The sequence below is a fragment of the Rhagoletis pomonella genome, unplaced genomic scaffold, assembly GCF_013731165.1.
Source record: "Rhagoletis pomonella isolate Grant_MI unplaced genomic scaffold, Rhpom_1.0 Rhpom_scaffold_00007, whole genome shotgun sequence".
NCBI classification, from domain to species: Eukaryota; Metazoa; Arthropoda; class Insecta; order Diptera; family Tephritidae; genus Rhagoletis; species Rhagoletis pomonella.
The window spans coordinates 13,117,606-13,132,940 of record NW_023458561.1 but is presented as its reverse complement, the minus strand read 5'-3'; the positions used below and the strand labels follow the sequence as shown (position 1 = coordinate 13,132,940).

Genomic DNA, 15,335 nt, shown 5'->3' with positions numbered 1-15,335 from the left:
TGGCACACGGTTGCATTTTTGTCAACATTAACTTTAATCAACAAGCTCGTTAAATTTAAAAATGGACCATCTTGTTGCGACAAAAAAAGCATTTTTCGAGTAACAAGTACGGGAACAAAAAATCCAATTTTCCTGTAAAAACGTCAACCAGTGATTGCTTGACACTTTTCATGATTTTACCAGAAGAAAAAGTTCGGGTAAAATATTGCAACTTCGTTCTCTACAGAACTCTCCAAAAGTCGCTCTCATTTACAGGATTTTGGAGGATTTTGGAGTACGGGAACATTTTTCCTGCAACTTCCTGCAAGTTCGTGTAAAAACCAATACAACAACAACAATGGCGCCTTCGTTTCTACAAAAAACGTTGCCTGCTCATCGCCCTATTCTTAGTGTTTGGGCGTAGAGGGAAAAGAGAAGGTTGCATATTTCGGTAGAAACGAAATCGGCATAAATGTTTTATGTCTGTAAGTGTGGCAAAATTTTAACCTTTATTTTGAGTATAATATAATGGGAGATTGTATATAGCGTCGTAATCATAATCGAATGCTTACTCCATTTTGTTTATAATACTTATTATTTATATGGTAAGTTTGCTTAATGAAACACTTAACACATTTTAAATGCCAACTGTGAGTTTTTTTCTAATCATCTAATTGAATTATGCAAAGAATGGTGCACATTTTATTACACCATGAATGCAAAGTAAATTTTAAGTGTAGAAACGCCAAGGAGACATGACTACTCAAAACGGGCGTTTTCAGATTTAAATAAGGAAAACATTGAGTACTGCTTGCAGCTCTCGATCGCAAAGGCGTCCAACATCAATCGAAAACAGTGCCAGTAAAGGCGTAGATACTACATTTTTAAATGTTTTTTAGCTTGATTTTTTTCTAACTTGCGTTGCCTTGACTGCAGAAACTCACGACGCACTTCACTGGACCTCACTTTAAGTATGCAATTCAATTTGTTAAGAATATGTTCGGCGGTATGTGTATCAGCTTCGAAGTCGTAATGTTTAAATCGCATATGAGAATAATGATGACTTGTGGTGCTACCAGCACTGCCGGAACTAGATGAAAAGAGCCCGAAGGGTGAATGAACGTGCAAGTAATGACCGGGGCTAGTAGGGGAATGTGGCGCTACCGCACCACCGGTAACTTCGCTTTCAGAAGTATGAGCCGCAGTTTTCATATCTGCAGAAGTTTTGCTACTATTAGCAGAAGATGATGAGGATGATGACTTAAGCCAAATGCGGATAGTGGCTTTCAAATGACGTCGTTCGACTATTTCACAGGATGCAATGACATCAATGGGATAGGTCACCGACTTTTGCTTAGTCCAAAATTTTGCATTCTTATGTTGATCAATTTCGATGCGCTCTCCAGAAATTCCAAGTGTTACCTCCGTTTTAAAAAAAGGTTTGTCGATTATATTTAGACGATATGTGCGGTACATAGGTGCTTCCAACATATCATTGTGGCTCATCATACGCTCTTCATAATCATCATTGTTGCTCACAGTAATATAATTTGTATCATCTTCTTCACCATCTCCCACGCCATTAAGTGTGATTCCTTGAAGCGATTGTACGGCAGCGGCTGCCAGTCTTGCTTTATCTTCTTCAGAAGTCATTGATTTAGTTGCCATATTATTAGAGTATTCAATGCGAGTTACTTGAGCCAATGGTCGTCGCTCGGCCAATGTAAGATGCGAAAATCCAAACTTCGAGCAAGGTTCTCTATTATCAAGTGGAGGGAAGTCCTCCATGTCATCGTTATCTTCCGTAATGTACAGAGCATAATGTCGTATTGATTTTAAAGGGATATCAGGGTATTGTATTGTTGCTTTATAACAGACAAGACCAATTACCTAAATAATATACAATTTATTAATATATTCATGTATTAAGCTTATAGTTCTGTATCTAATATTACCTCAATTATTTTGGCACTTGCCAGGACACATATTTTGATAGGATAATTGCGCTCCCGTTCCGGCAACATGCTTAAGAAAACATGGATACGTTTTGTTTGAATACCCGTCTGGGAAGTGCCATCGAAGCACGCATATTCCATAAATTTGTTTTGAGCTTGTTTGGGACTATTTGCCAACTGCTGGGCTAACTTGCTTTTAATTTTTGGTTCACACTTCTCACCACCTCGAGCGTCATCAGTTACATCGGTGCCTTTGCCAATATTTTCATTGGTTGCATTCTGAATGGTAGCTTGAGACACAGACTTTTTAACGAAAAAATCAATACGCTCTGGGGGAACAATTTCGTCATCGTAGTTTACAGATTTAGTTTTGGCCGCTTTTCGACGAGCTATGTCCATTTTTTCTAACTTTTGAGCAGTATTTGAACGAAACCGATGCGCACCGATTTCTGGGTACATTTTAATTTCGTACGACTGTGTGGTTAAATTCATATCTTCGTCATCACTTTGGTCTAATCCCGGATAGCAAACAAAATCTACTTCTTGTAGAGCTGGATCTAGCATGCGTTGGAACTGTTGTTTATTTCCAATAGATTTCCTATTCTGCTGCCTATTTTGATTGGAGATATTATTTTCAACAGCAGTTGTGTGGTATTTTTGCAAAAAGTGTTTGGGCATATCATCGCTTAACATGACAGTCTCACACATTCCAGTATCGTCCGTTGAAATAAAGGAATTGCGTATGTGTGAAAGCAGCCAATGTTGGTTACAATATGTCGCCATTTTTGCAGATATTATTGAAAGACTTATCACAAAAGTTACAAAAATTTAAAAACGTTAATTTTTATAAAAATCATATATTTTGCAATTGTACTGACACTACTGACTAGGGATGCGCGATACCGATACGATATTCAATATATCAATATCGTTGTTCAACATATCTGTTAATTTATATCGATATCAGGTGTTGCGATACGATATCGATACAATATTTTGTTTCGATATCTGAAATATCGGAAAATTTTCTCCTCGTTCCCTAAGGTTCTGAACTGAAAATAAAATTGAGTACATAGTTGGAAAATGTGTTCGTTCTCGCAAAACAGCTTTTGGCATAGTAACCATGAAGAACAAAAATTCATAAAAACATCAAAATTGCTTAAATCAGTTTGCAATTCTCAATAAATAAATGCTCGTAAATTTAATCCTTCAAGAAAATCGACAAAGGATACATACTTCTTGCATAAAAATAATATTAGCTAACCAAGACAAACCATAGCTGCTGTATGGCATTTTGGGCTTTAGCAGATTCAGTTGATCATGAAATTTTGTATACCGAACAAAAACTTAAAAATTCTGTTTTTTGAGGTCATTGAGGTTTGTACTCCACATTTAGAAATACATATGTACGTATGAAAAGGTGTGTCTCTTTGAGATTACTCGACATGCTTTTGAGGAGGGGTAAATCGAAGTTACAGAACTCTGGTTATTATTTTTCAAACTTATTTGAGGCTTTCACAACGGTGTCGTAAGTGTGGTATTTTTGTATGTCGTAAAGTTTAATAGCCTTAATAAATGTTTAGAGAACTTGAAACGGCAACCAACTATTTTTTAACACTACAACAATTCATAATATGACTTTGATAGTACTTTGCGAACCCCCTTAATATATTTTTTAGGCGTTTAAAGTTTGCGACATACAACAATACAACACTTACGACACCGTTGTGAATACCCCAATTAAAGTGCATCTTATCCAAAGTAACTTCGTTATTTGAATTTATGCTTATTTGCCTTTTAATTACAAATATACGTGGTGCGCAAAAAATATCTTTATTAGCCATTTCGTATTCAATATATCGATATTATTTTAGTAGATATATCGGTATCGGATATTGTGAATTTAGAATATCGCGATACCGATATACCGAATTTTCATTGGCGATACGAATCCCTATGACATTAGGAGTGTACCATGATACAAAAATAGAAGGTAGTTTCATTTATTGACATTCGTTGTTGTTGCCGACCACTTGACTTTTAATAAGTTTATGACATTTCATTAAAACCATGCTACCAGATTCACTAGCAGAAAAATTTTTGTTTCTTGAAAAAGTAAAAAAAAAATTTTAAGTTAGTGAAGTTGGATGAAAACATTAAAAAGTCTTGCGCGTTTTCAAACTGAATTTGATACACCTGTGCAAACGTTCGAAAATAAAGTTTTTTGGATAGAGGATAGAGTACGTAATACCATTTAATGCAGTTTGATGACAAATTGCTGACACAAAATATTTTTAAACCTCTAACCGATGTTGTGCAAGTGCACCGATAAAACGTATATATGGCAAACCAAATGACAAATTGTAGCCAATATTTTTGCCTGTGCTCGTGGGAGTATTTGTGTAACAAAACTGTTCATATTCATCAACTTAGACAAAAATGTATTTAAACTTATTATTTCTTCAGCTATATAACTGAGCAATCAATGGGCAGTCATGCAAGTTCCAACTTCTACTTGACCTTTGACGTACGTAAAAGGGAACCTAGCCTTTTTAACAATATTTTTTGTTTTCTCTTCTTTCAATACCTGCATTGGTTTCTTTCTTTAATATTACTTTTTTGGACCAATTTTAAAAAAACTACTAGACACAAAAAAAGAAGCTGTGTGTTCTTAACCAAATTTTCGTGATTTGCTTTTGATGTTACATATATTCGTTTCAATAATTAATAAATGGGGCTCTTCGGGGAATTTATTTTTAGCAAAAAATTAAAGAACAGTAATTTTGTTTACTTGTCGGGCAATATTTTTTCGGATGGATATATACTGTCCCTTCTTTGCTATTTAAAGTCAAAGAGTAAGCTCCTTCAATAGGGATTTCCAGCAGAAATGATCAACGTCTGGCTATAAAGAGGAGCGATGCTCAAATAATTAAAAGACTATAGGTCTGACCTTTAATAAGATAAGAATTACGTAAGTATCTGAGATTCAAATGTTTTTAAAAAACGGGGTGCTTTTTTAAAAAATAACAGTGTTCTTATCCGATTCCGCTGACAGCCACGACTTTGAAAACAGAATTTTGCTCAAAATTTTCATTCCAGGAAAACAATAATTTATTTTCCATATCCACCTATTTAGCTCGCTATAGGCATGGATTGTTCAAACCAGTCGCAGAAGAAAGTATTAAAAATGAACTACAAAAATTAAACTCGAAAAACGCTGATGAAGTTACAGATTCCCCAAATTCTGAAACAGCCAAAGGAATGACAATGGAGAACTATTTTTAAAAAGCTTTAGAAAAACCTGACACATCTGGGTTGGCTTTGTAAGCGCTGTTTAAACAACGATCTCGCCATTATGCTAGATTCTAATTGTTTCTTAAAAATACTTGACATCCGCATTCGCGGTTGTTAGCTTTTAGATATTCGCATCCGCGGAATATGTCGGAAAATTCAGCCTCCACGAAGAAACGTCCGATAACGGACTGAGGCTGATCGACTTTGCCGGGGTCCGAAATATGGTAATATGTAGTACTAGGTTCCAGCATAAGAACATCCACCAAGCTACATGGCTGTCTCCAGATCGTAAAACGAGAAACCAAATCGATCATGTTGTGATAGACGGAAGGCATGCTTCAAGCGTTGTAGACGTACGTACACTCCGAGGGCCAAACATCGACTCGGACCACTATCTTGTTGTAGCCAAGATACGCACCCGCAAAAAATGTGCGCCCAACAATGCAAGGAAAGCTTTACGTCAAAGCAATAAGAAGAGAGAGGCCGAAATACGTGAGTGCGAAGAGCTTGAGATGCTGGCCGACAGGAAGAGCGCCCGAAAATTCTACCAGAGGGTTAGGCGACTTACGGAAGGTTTCAAGACCGGGGCGAACTCCTGTAAGAACAACAATGGCGACCTAGTGACCGATGTCCAGAATATAGTTAAATTATGGAGGGAACACTTTTATAACCTACTGAATGGTAGCAGCGCTGAAAGTAGTGAAGAAGACGAACCCGAGTCCCCAGTCGATGATGATGGAGTACCTGTCCCACCGCCTGACTATGACGAGGTATGAATAGCGATTACGCGGTTGAAAAACAACAAAGCTAACGGCCTGCCAGCCGAGCTATTCAAGTACGGCGGCGAGGAGCTGATGAGATGCATGCATCAGCTGGTATGCAGAATATGGTCAGATGAACGCATGCCCGACGACTGGAATTTAAGTGTGCTCTGCCCAATCCACAAGAAAGGCGACCCCGCCATACGCGCCAACTACCGCGGAATCAGCCTTCTAAGCATAGGTTACAAGGTCTTATCGAGCGTATTGTGCGAAAGACTGAAGCCCACCGTCAACGAGCTGATTGGACCTTATCCGTGTGGCTTTAGGCCTGGAAAATCCACCATAGATCAGGTATTCACAATACGCCAAATCTTGGAAAAGACCCACGAGAATAGGATCGACACACACCATCTATTTGTCGATTTCAAAGCCGCTTTCGACAGCACGAAGAGAAGTTGCCTTTATGCCGCGATGTCTGAATTTGGTAAAATGACGTTGAGCAATACCACCAGCTCCGTCAGAATAGGGAAGGACCTCTCCGAGCCGTTGGATACCAAACGAGGTTTCAGACAAGGGGGCTCCCTCTCGTATGATTTCTTTAATCTGATGTTTGAGAAGATAATAAAGTGCCGCAGAACTGAACAATACTTTACAAGAGCGTACAATTGCTGGCGTATGCCGACGACATCGATATTATCGGTAAAAACAAGGGCTACGTCTGTTCTGCCTTCTCGGGATTGGATAGAGAAGCAAAGCGAATGGGTCTGATGGTGAACGAGGACAAAACGAAGTATCTCCTGTCAGCACACAGTCAGAGCATACGCGTCTTGGCACCCACGTCACTGTTGACAGTTACAAGTTTGAAAAAGTAGACGACTTCGTTTATTTGGGAACCAGCATTAACACCAATAATAATGTCAGCCTTGAAATCCAACGGAGAATCACCCTTGCCAGCAAGTGGTACTTTGGGCTGAGTAGGCAATTGAGAAGTAAAGTCCTCTCTCGTCGTACGCTCCTGCTCTGAAAATATTCAAAGCGGGCCGCGATGCTGGTAACAGAGGAAGAGGAAGGCCTCCTCTGCGTTGGACTGACCAGGTGGAGAAGGACTTGGCTTCAATTGGCATTTCCAATTGGCGTCAGTTAGCACAGAAGAGAAATGACTGGCGTGCTGTTTTGGACTCGGCCAAAATCGCTTAGGCGGTAACAGCGCCAATAAAGAAGAAGAAGATGGGGGTGTTTGAAGGTTTGACAAGCCGTTTGAGGGTGATGTGAACAAAAATCAAAATTTTTTAATTTTCTGGCAGCCATGTTGAGGTTTGATCAAACCGCATACGTTGTGAGTGACAAAATCGCCTCATTCGCAACGGAATTTTTACCGAATGAGGACGCAAGAGAGAAAAATCAAAGAAAACCAAACCCTTTTATACCATGTTCTGACCGACATCGAAAACATGTTTTCGTTGCTAAAACTGGTTTTTGACTTAAAACTTTATTGTTAATTGGCTGACAAAAGTAAAATAATACAATCTTCTGACCGACAACGAAAACACCTTAAAAAAGAGTTTTGGGATTGTCGGTTGAAGGCTGTTCACACCGACTGTTGGTGTTTTCGTTGACATTTATTACATCCTTTGTTTACAGTTTTGCCGCACAAATACAAAACCAAACTACTTTTCCTGCAATTTCTTTTCAATAAAAACCTTTTACTTCCCTGCTTATTTTATTTTGGTCAGTAGGGATGTTGCGATACAAGTAAATACAAGTAGGTACTCGATACTTTCATCTTGAAACCAAGTACTTTTGGCATCGATACTTTCACCACATACAATAAGTAGGTATCGGATGTAAGTACTTGGTATCCGCAAAAAGTACTCATACATAAACTCCCATTGCTTGTAAAGCAAAAGTACGAATGTCAAAATATAAGGTAGAGCAATAAGTGAGAGCACAATATTCGATCAACTCAAAGCCATTTGAGCAACAGAGCAAACAAAATTTACCGTTGCTATTGTGGTTTGCCATACCTCATTTCATTTGAATTTCATTTTCTTGGTGGTGTTGCTTCAACTGAAAGTTAAGCTTGTAGAAACAGTTCGTAAACAAATTTTTAATACAAATGTATTTGTCTTTTTATTATTTGTTTGCTTGACGATTGTTAAATCGTTTGGATAGAGAGGCATCATTTTGGACATGTTTTAATTGGATCTTCACGGTCAACCTAAAATTTTTGAGTAAAAGTAGCAAGCTAGCTGGCGGAAAATGAGTAAATAAAAGTACATACTCGATACTTTTTGGTTGGTATCGGCTTGGTATCGATGCCTTTTCAGAAAAATACTTCCAAGTATAAGTATCGATAGTAAAGGTTATTTCCACATCCCTATTGGTCAGCCAATTAGCAATAAATCCGAAATGGCATACTAAGGGCCGGTTACTCAATGTCTGGTTAACACTAATCTCCGTTTAAACATCATTTTCGACGTGCTCGGCTCAATGCATATAACATGGAGTCGGTAACGTCGATAACGATGTTTTACCGGAGATTAGTGTTAAGCAGACATTGAGTAACCGGCCCTAAAAATGATAAAATATGACTTCCACTTCGATAAATAATCGAAAAAAACTAGAGCATACACCGATTGGAATGAGTGGAACGTGAGTTTTCAAGTGGTTTTCAGCGAAAACACAAGTTTTAGGTCGAAAACCAGTTTTAGCAACGAAAACGTGTTTTCGATGTCGGTCAGAACATGGTATAAGGGCCGGTTGTTCAATGTCTGATTAGCACAAATCTGAAGTAGAAGCTCCGGTTAAGCACAACTACTGCTTTATCGATCACATGTTAAATGCATGATGTCGAAATCGTCGATAGTGTAGTGGTAGTGATAACCAGACATTGAACAACCGGCCCTAAGAATGAAAGTAAGAGGACGCTAATGAAAAGAAAATGAGGTAAAAGCATTTTGGTTTTGTTTTTGTGTAGAAAAACTGTAATCAGAGGATGTAACACCTAAGTGCCGGTTGTTCAATGTCTGCTTATCACTACTTGCCTGTTAAACATCATTATCGACGAATTCGACATCATGCGTATAACATGTGATCGATAAAGCAGTCGTTGTATCTAACCGGAGCTACTACCTCCGATTTGTGCTAATCAGACATTGAACAACCGGCCCTAACAGCCGGTGTGAACAGCCTTCAGCCCACAATCCCAAAACATGTTTTCAAAGTGTTTTCGTTGTCGTTCAGCAGATGGTATTACATTGTGAACCGAAAGATAACTAAAATCTTTGCTTGAAGGATCAAGCCCAAAATACAATAACGCAGTGGCAGTGGCAGCGGCAGTTTTTCGAAATCAGCTGTTTTTTAGAAAGTGTGGTGTCCAATGAAGCGACTCACAATACAGCAGTGGCAGCTAGCAGTACTGCTCAGTTTAGCCCAAATTCTAAATTCACTGCCACTGCCTTCATCGCAGCAAACTTCGCATGCTGAATTTGACATAAATGAAACGCAGCCAACATCTGTTGATGTCACTGAAGCCTAAAAGGCAACAACAAAAATGTAAACAAACAAAAGGGAATGTCAAAAAAAGCAGTCACTGACAACGCCGTATTGTGTTTGCTGCGGCATTGACTGCCAATATTAGCAGTAACAGCTGATTTTAAAAACTGTCACTGCCACTGCCACTGCGCTATTGTGTTTTGGCCTTCATGTTTGCATGATGTATGGCGAAATGCGAAAAGTACATTTGAAGAATGTTTGACAAGCCACTTGTGTAGTGTATTTCGCTCTTTATAAAACTTCGGAAAGTTTTTTAATATGAGGATTTTAACTTTCAGATATGGCGTAACTGTAAAAAGAATCTGCGTGCGTGTACAAAAACATTTCGGAAAAAAAGAATAGGGATTAATGAAAAATTATGTCTAGAATTATTGCAGCATAGTTCATATTTTTAAAATTGCAGGTTTTTGAAAAAATTTTGACTTAAACGGGGTTAGATCGCCGAAACAACAGCCGTTGGTCGGGTACAACTCGAATTATTCCGGTACGTGAACCAGCTGTCGTTGTTTGGCTTGCCGCTATGCTGGCCGCCTTACCCTACGTCGATAATGAAGTTATTTGACATAAGTCTGTTATTTGACATTTTGTTGCCCCTTGTTATTTTTGCATTCGTAGGCAATTGTGTTGGTGGAAATATGAATAAAATTGCCGATTGACGAAATTATTAGATTTGGAGGTCTTTTTCTCAAAGAGATATGAAAAGTTATACAGGAATTTAAGGACAAATACCCAAATGTATTAGCTGCTATAATGGATCTAGAATCGTGTGATGACGGGGGTTTCTATGGTAAGTGGTTTTCCTCATGGGCGGTGGGTCATTGAAAATATGTACATATGTATGTTAATATTTCTATATTAACATTCCTATATGAATGCATATGATCTTTCCCTTTGTCTCGCTGCTTAAAATGCGGTTTGAATTAGGTTTGATTAAATTTTAAGCCTGGCCAAATAAATCTGCATGCTCCATAGCTCGGAAGTAATGTAAGCCCACAACGCGATTTATGAACACATGGCTCAAAGTAAAATGTATAATTTTTATGAATTCTAATGCGTAAATTTTTATAAGATAAGATAAATATGAATGGGTAATATTATTATGCAGCGAAACAATTCTATCATTCTTGGTACATACCTACGTTTGAATGTAAATATGTATGTATACATACTTGTGGCTAACAGGTCTATTCTGCACGTTACCGAGATTTTGTGACCGGAAAATTGTATTGCCAAAAAATGTATTCTAGGCACGTTGGTAATGCAGTGAAAATATTCAGCAGTTCAGCTATGAAGATTTGTGGAAATTCTTGTATTGCATATTTCACGGGGCAATATTATGTTACCAGTTTATGAGATGGTATCCAAATTTACCGGTTACAAGAGCGCACAGAATGCGATGAAGGTTTAAAAATTGACAGACACTTTAATTACCGGTTACAAAATTTATGTTACCAGCGCAGAATAGAGCTGTTATAGGCCGTATTCGAAATATGTTTTATTAGGCTATAATTCAAATTTACAATATTTCACAGGAAACTTCGACAAGCTAATGCCGTCATCTGACAACTATTCGCTTGATGATATTGAGGAAATTCTGCGTTCTACTGATTCCCATCTTGATTCGTCAATTGACTTGAACCACCTTACGCCACATAATGTCCAAGATTTTGATATACCAGCTGCTCCAACACTGGATGAATTCAACTTTGACTTGCCGTTATGTTCCAATGAACTGGCGTATAAGTCGCAGCGAGCTTCATCGATTTCATCTATGGATGAGGACAACTTCAACCCAGATGAATTCATGAATTTCTTGAAAAAAGAGGATATCAAAATGGAATGCCTTGATGAAACTGAGTTGCGGCAACGTAGTACACCCTCCCCCACGGGGAGCTGCAGCAGTTCTGGGGGTAGTTCAACAAGTGGTGTGCAGAGTGACATCTCATCAGTTGCTTCACGATCTCAAAACTACATGGAAGTTAGTCCGCATAGAGATCCCAATATTAGCTTCAGCGACATAAGCAACGAAAACGGAGAAACACCTGGTAATGAAATTATGGAAGCTAAGTGTCTTCCGCATGTAAATGTAATATCGCCAGTAGTAGAACAACGTCAAACTATTGGTTTACCCACCACAAACACAAACAATGTTAATGGGTCCACTATGCCTGTCATAGTTCCTGTAGTCACTATGAACAATGGAACAACGAAACCAATTTCAGCATCTACTGGCACACTGCAATCGTTGCAACCTCTACAACAAGTACAGTCTATTAGTGTTCTATCAAACGCATTGATTTCTCTGCAAACGGTCCCATTAAAAGCAATAACCCAAGTGGAAAGCAATACTAAATCTACGCCACCAATCAAAATTGGCCCAAAATTAGCACCAAAAACTAACGTCAATAATTCTCCTAAACCATCCCTTGTCCCAACAGCGAATGTCTCAAAAGTGGTGCCTCCAATAAACTCAAAGCCGAAAACTGTGTTTTTAACAATGAACGATTATAAAGCATTAACTGAAACAAATAGCAAAGGTGGAAAGAGCAGTGGAACAGCCACGCCTAAAATTATCTTAAAAACGGCAAGTGGAAAAATCATAACTGCTAACAAAATTTTGTCTTCAGGAAATGGGTCATTAGGAGTACATCATAATTTTGTGCCAAAAGTGGTCAAGACAATAAATGGGCCTGTAGTTATTAAACAGCCATTATCAAAACTTACACATGGAGGAAATAGCGCTATCGGAGCTTATGGAAAGCCATCTACCAATGCTGGGCCTACCAGTCTAAGCGTTTACAAAGGCCTCATTGATGAAAAAATGTGGAAAAAGCAGCAGCGTATGATCAAAAATAGAGAGTCTGCTTCATTGTCACGCAAAAAGAAAAAAGAATACGTTGTTTCACTTGAATCGCGTATCAACGATTTAGAAAAGGAAAACTATACTTTGAAGGGGGTAAGCTCTGATTATAAGACCTACATTAATGTGAAAAATAATATTGACACGAAATTTCGACCAGTTTTTGCTGTTGTTCTAACAGCATACAAAAAATCCCAAAGAGTTTTTTGGGAGTTGTGCTGGAGTGACACTCCTTAGCGAGATATAAATATGGGTCGTTCGGGTTATGTACACCCGACTGTCGTGGGATCGACCAGGGCATGAATCACGTAACTTTGAAACGATATTCGTTCAAACGATACTGACAAAACGATGTCGTCAAAACACTGATTCATGTATTTGGGACGCTGTTACATGTTACTGTTGCGTGAAGCCAAATTGAAATCGAGTTGACTATATTGCTCAAACGATCAAACAATTTTTGTTTTCATGACGCAAGACAATCTCAACATAATATCGTCCAAACGGTTGTCGTCATTCGTGATTCATGCCCTTAGGCAATTTTCTTTGTATTGGGAAATGTTTGTTATTTTTTATAAAAATTAAGCTCATTATCTAACAAGCAACATAACATAAGTACAAATTTTAAAATTTCCCTAAAAATCAGAAAAATTCAAAAATTTTTGGCAACAACAAGAAACTTTTTATTAAGAAATTTTAGAAAAATCCTAAGCATTCAATTTTATAGCCCATTTAATTCCAGCAAAGTGCAAAGAGTTCGCGAAGATTTGTGATGCATTTTTTCCAATGGGGTTATTAATTTATTCCCTTCAAAAAAGAAGTAGCGAACATACTTTGTATGGAAGAAAATACATGCCACCGTTAGCAAAAAAATTATGAAAAATTAACGCGAATTCTTAGCCACTTTAAATTGCACTTTATCTAGAACAAATTTTGTTGTGAAAAAAAGTGTGAAGAGCAGATAAATATTAAAAGCTACTTGAGAAAACGGCACTTAAAGAGCTTAATAAAGGGAGATGTTTAAACAAATTCTGGATTTATGAAGCATTCTTTATTTTTTATAAATATTGGCATTGCTTCATATATTTTCGACGGTATTTAGAAAGTAGGTAAGGTATCGGCTTTCTCCTGAAAATATAATTTATAATCTTATAACCCCAGTCTACTATCGCACACGTTCTTCAAATATGTACTAATTCAATATTTACCTTATGTTATCATTTTCATTCATTTAAAAGTATATCCGAGAATAAACTGTCTTAACCCTCTTTAATTTAACATAATTACATACTGTAATATTTCCTTTATTCATCAATTCAAATGAATAACAACAACAATAACATTTTTTACGCAGCCCTACCTAAATAATATTTAGGGCAGTGAATTTTCCAAAACCTCTTTAATTTGATACCCATATTGCAATATTTAATTTATCTTAGTAATTACATTAAATTAAAAATTTCACAAACTGTTTTTGACTGTAAGCCTTCTTAAATCTCGTCCTTTTGACAGTCATATTGACATAGATAGAGAGACAGACAGACAAGAATTCTAAAAATTGTTGATTTGGCTTCCTTTGCTCTTATTAAGACCCCCATATTAATTTTTTTTAATATCTATAATGAACAGACATCGGCCTGCTTCAATTTTATTATATGTGTGGATAATGAACTGTAAAGAAAACAAAAGAAAAATAGTTAAAGCTGGTCGGAATGTCGTGTCTCTATTATTTTTCACATGACTGTGTATATGTAGCAGGGACGTGAACCGGATGAACAATTTGGTCGGTTCGGTTCAGCGGCTCAAACCGTTTTTATACCCTAGCGCACATGTGCGCAAGGATATTATAACTTTGTTCACATAACGGTTGTTTGTAACAGGCAAAACGAATCGCGAAAGATATGTAGATGGTATTGAAAATGGGCAAAATCGGACAATAACCACGCCTACCTCCCTAATAACTGCGATATTTTAGTAACTACTGAAAACTTTTCAACAAACAAACAATGATTTTTATGCGAAAAATAGGAATATTATACATTTTTAGAAAATGGGCGTGGCCACGCTCACTTATGATTACACGTGTTTAACTTGGTAACCGCTCAACCAATTTTTCCCAAACTCTGCAGAGTGGCTGGTCTTAGTAAAACATACCAGACGGCTGATAACTTTTAAAATCGGAAAATAACCATGCCCACATATCATATTACGGTAATTTAGAGAAATACGAAATCTTCAATAAATCAGTAACTACTGAAGCTAAGTTACTCAAAATTGATGTCTGCAATAATTCTTTAACCAAAATACGTTTATAACAAAATCTTGGAAAATGGGCGTGGCACTGCCCACTTACGACCACATATCCATACGATCAATTTGTACCAAACTCGTTACAGTTCTTGAACTTGGCATATAAAAGCAAGACGTTGAAAATTTTGAAATCGCATTAAAATTACGTCGACTTTTCATATAACCATAAATTTCGGAAATGCCTAAACTTCGATATTTCGAAATTTAAGGACGCTAATTTACTCAAAATTTATGGAATTTTAGAAAATGGGCGTGATACCGCCTACGCAAAAGTTATGCGCTGAAAGAAGTTCTGCACAAAAATACTTCCGCCCTCTTTTCAGGCAACACAAAAAGGAGAATTCTACTTAGTAAGGGTAATAATCCCTAAACGCGGCCGAAGGCCGCCTACGGAAAAAAGGGTTATAATCCTAAGTACGGCCAAAGACCGATTACGCAGAAAAAAGTTCTGCAGAAAAATACTTCCGCGGCGGAAAAAGAAGTTCTGCGCAAAAATACTTCCGCCCTTCTTTTCCGGCAACACAGAGAGGAGAATTCTACTTAGTAAGGGTTATAATCCGAAGGCCGCCTACGGGAAAAGAAGTTCTGCGCAAAAGTACTTCCGCCCCTCTTTTTCCGGCA

At 37.6% G+C, this 15,335-nt stretch overlaps 2 protein-coding genes across 2 annotated transcripts in view; one reads left to right on the top strand and one right to left on the bottom strand.

Annotated features, from left to right (window-relative positions):
* Positions 1–618: 618 nt before the first annotated feature.
* Positions 619–2,835, bottom strand: LOC118742343 (stress-activated map kinase-interacting protein 1). Its single transcript, XM_036474343.1, has 2 exons — positions 1,935–2,835; positions 619–1,869 (listed from the first exon to the last, which is right to left on the bottom strand). The coding sequence occupies exons 1-2, from the start codon at positions 2,715–2,717 to the stop codon at positions 856–858; spliced, it is 1,797 nt and encodes a 598-aa protein (XP_036330236.1). The 5' UTR covers positions 2,718–2,835; the 3' UTR covers positions 619–855.
* Positions 2,836–10,146: 7,311 nt separating this feature from the next.
* LOC118742342 (cyclic AMP-dependent transcription factor ATF-6 alpha) overlaps positions 10,147–15,335 on the top strand; it is a 14,747-nt gene continuing 9,558 nt past the window's right edge. Inside the window, exons 1-2 of the mRNA XM_036474342.1 lie at positions 10,147–10,331; positions 11,077–12,500. Of these exons, the coding sequence (XP_036330235.1) occupies positions 10,295–10,331; positions 11,077–12,500 (1,461 nt within the window). The 5' untranslated portion in view covers positions 10,147–10,294. The remainder of the gene's footprint in view (positions 10,332–11,076; positions 12,501–15,335) is intronic.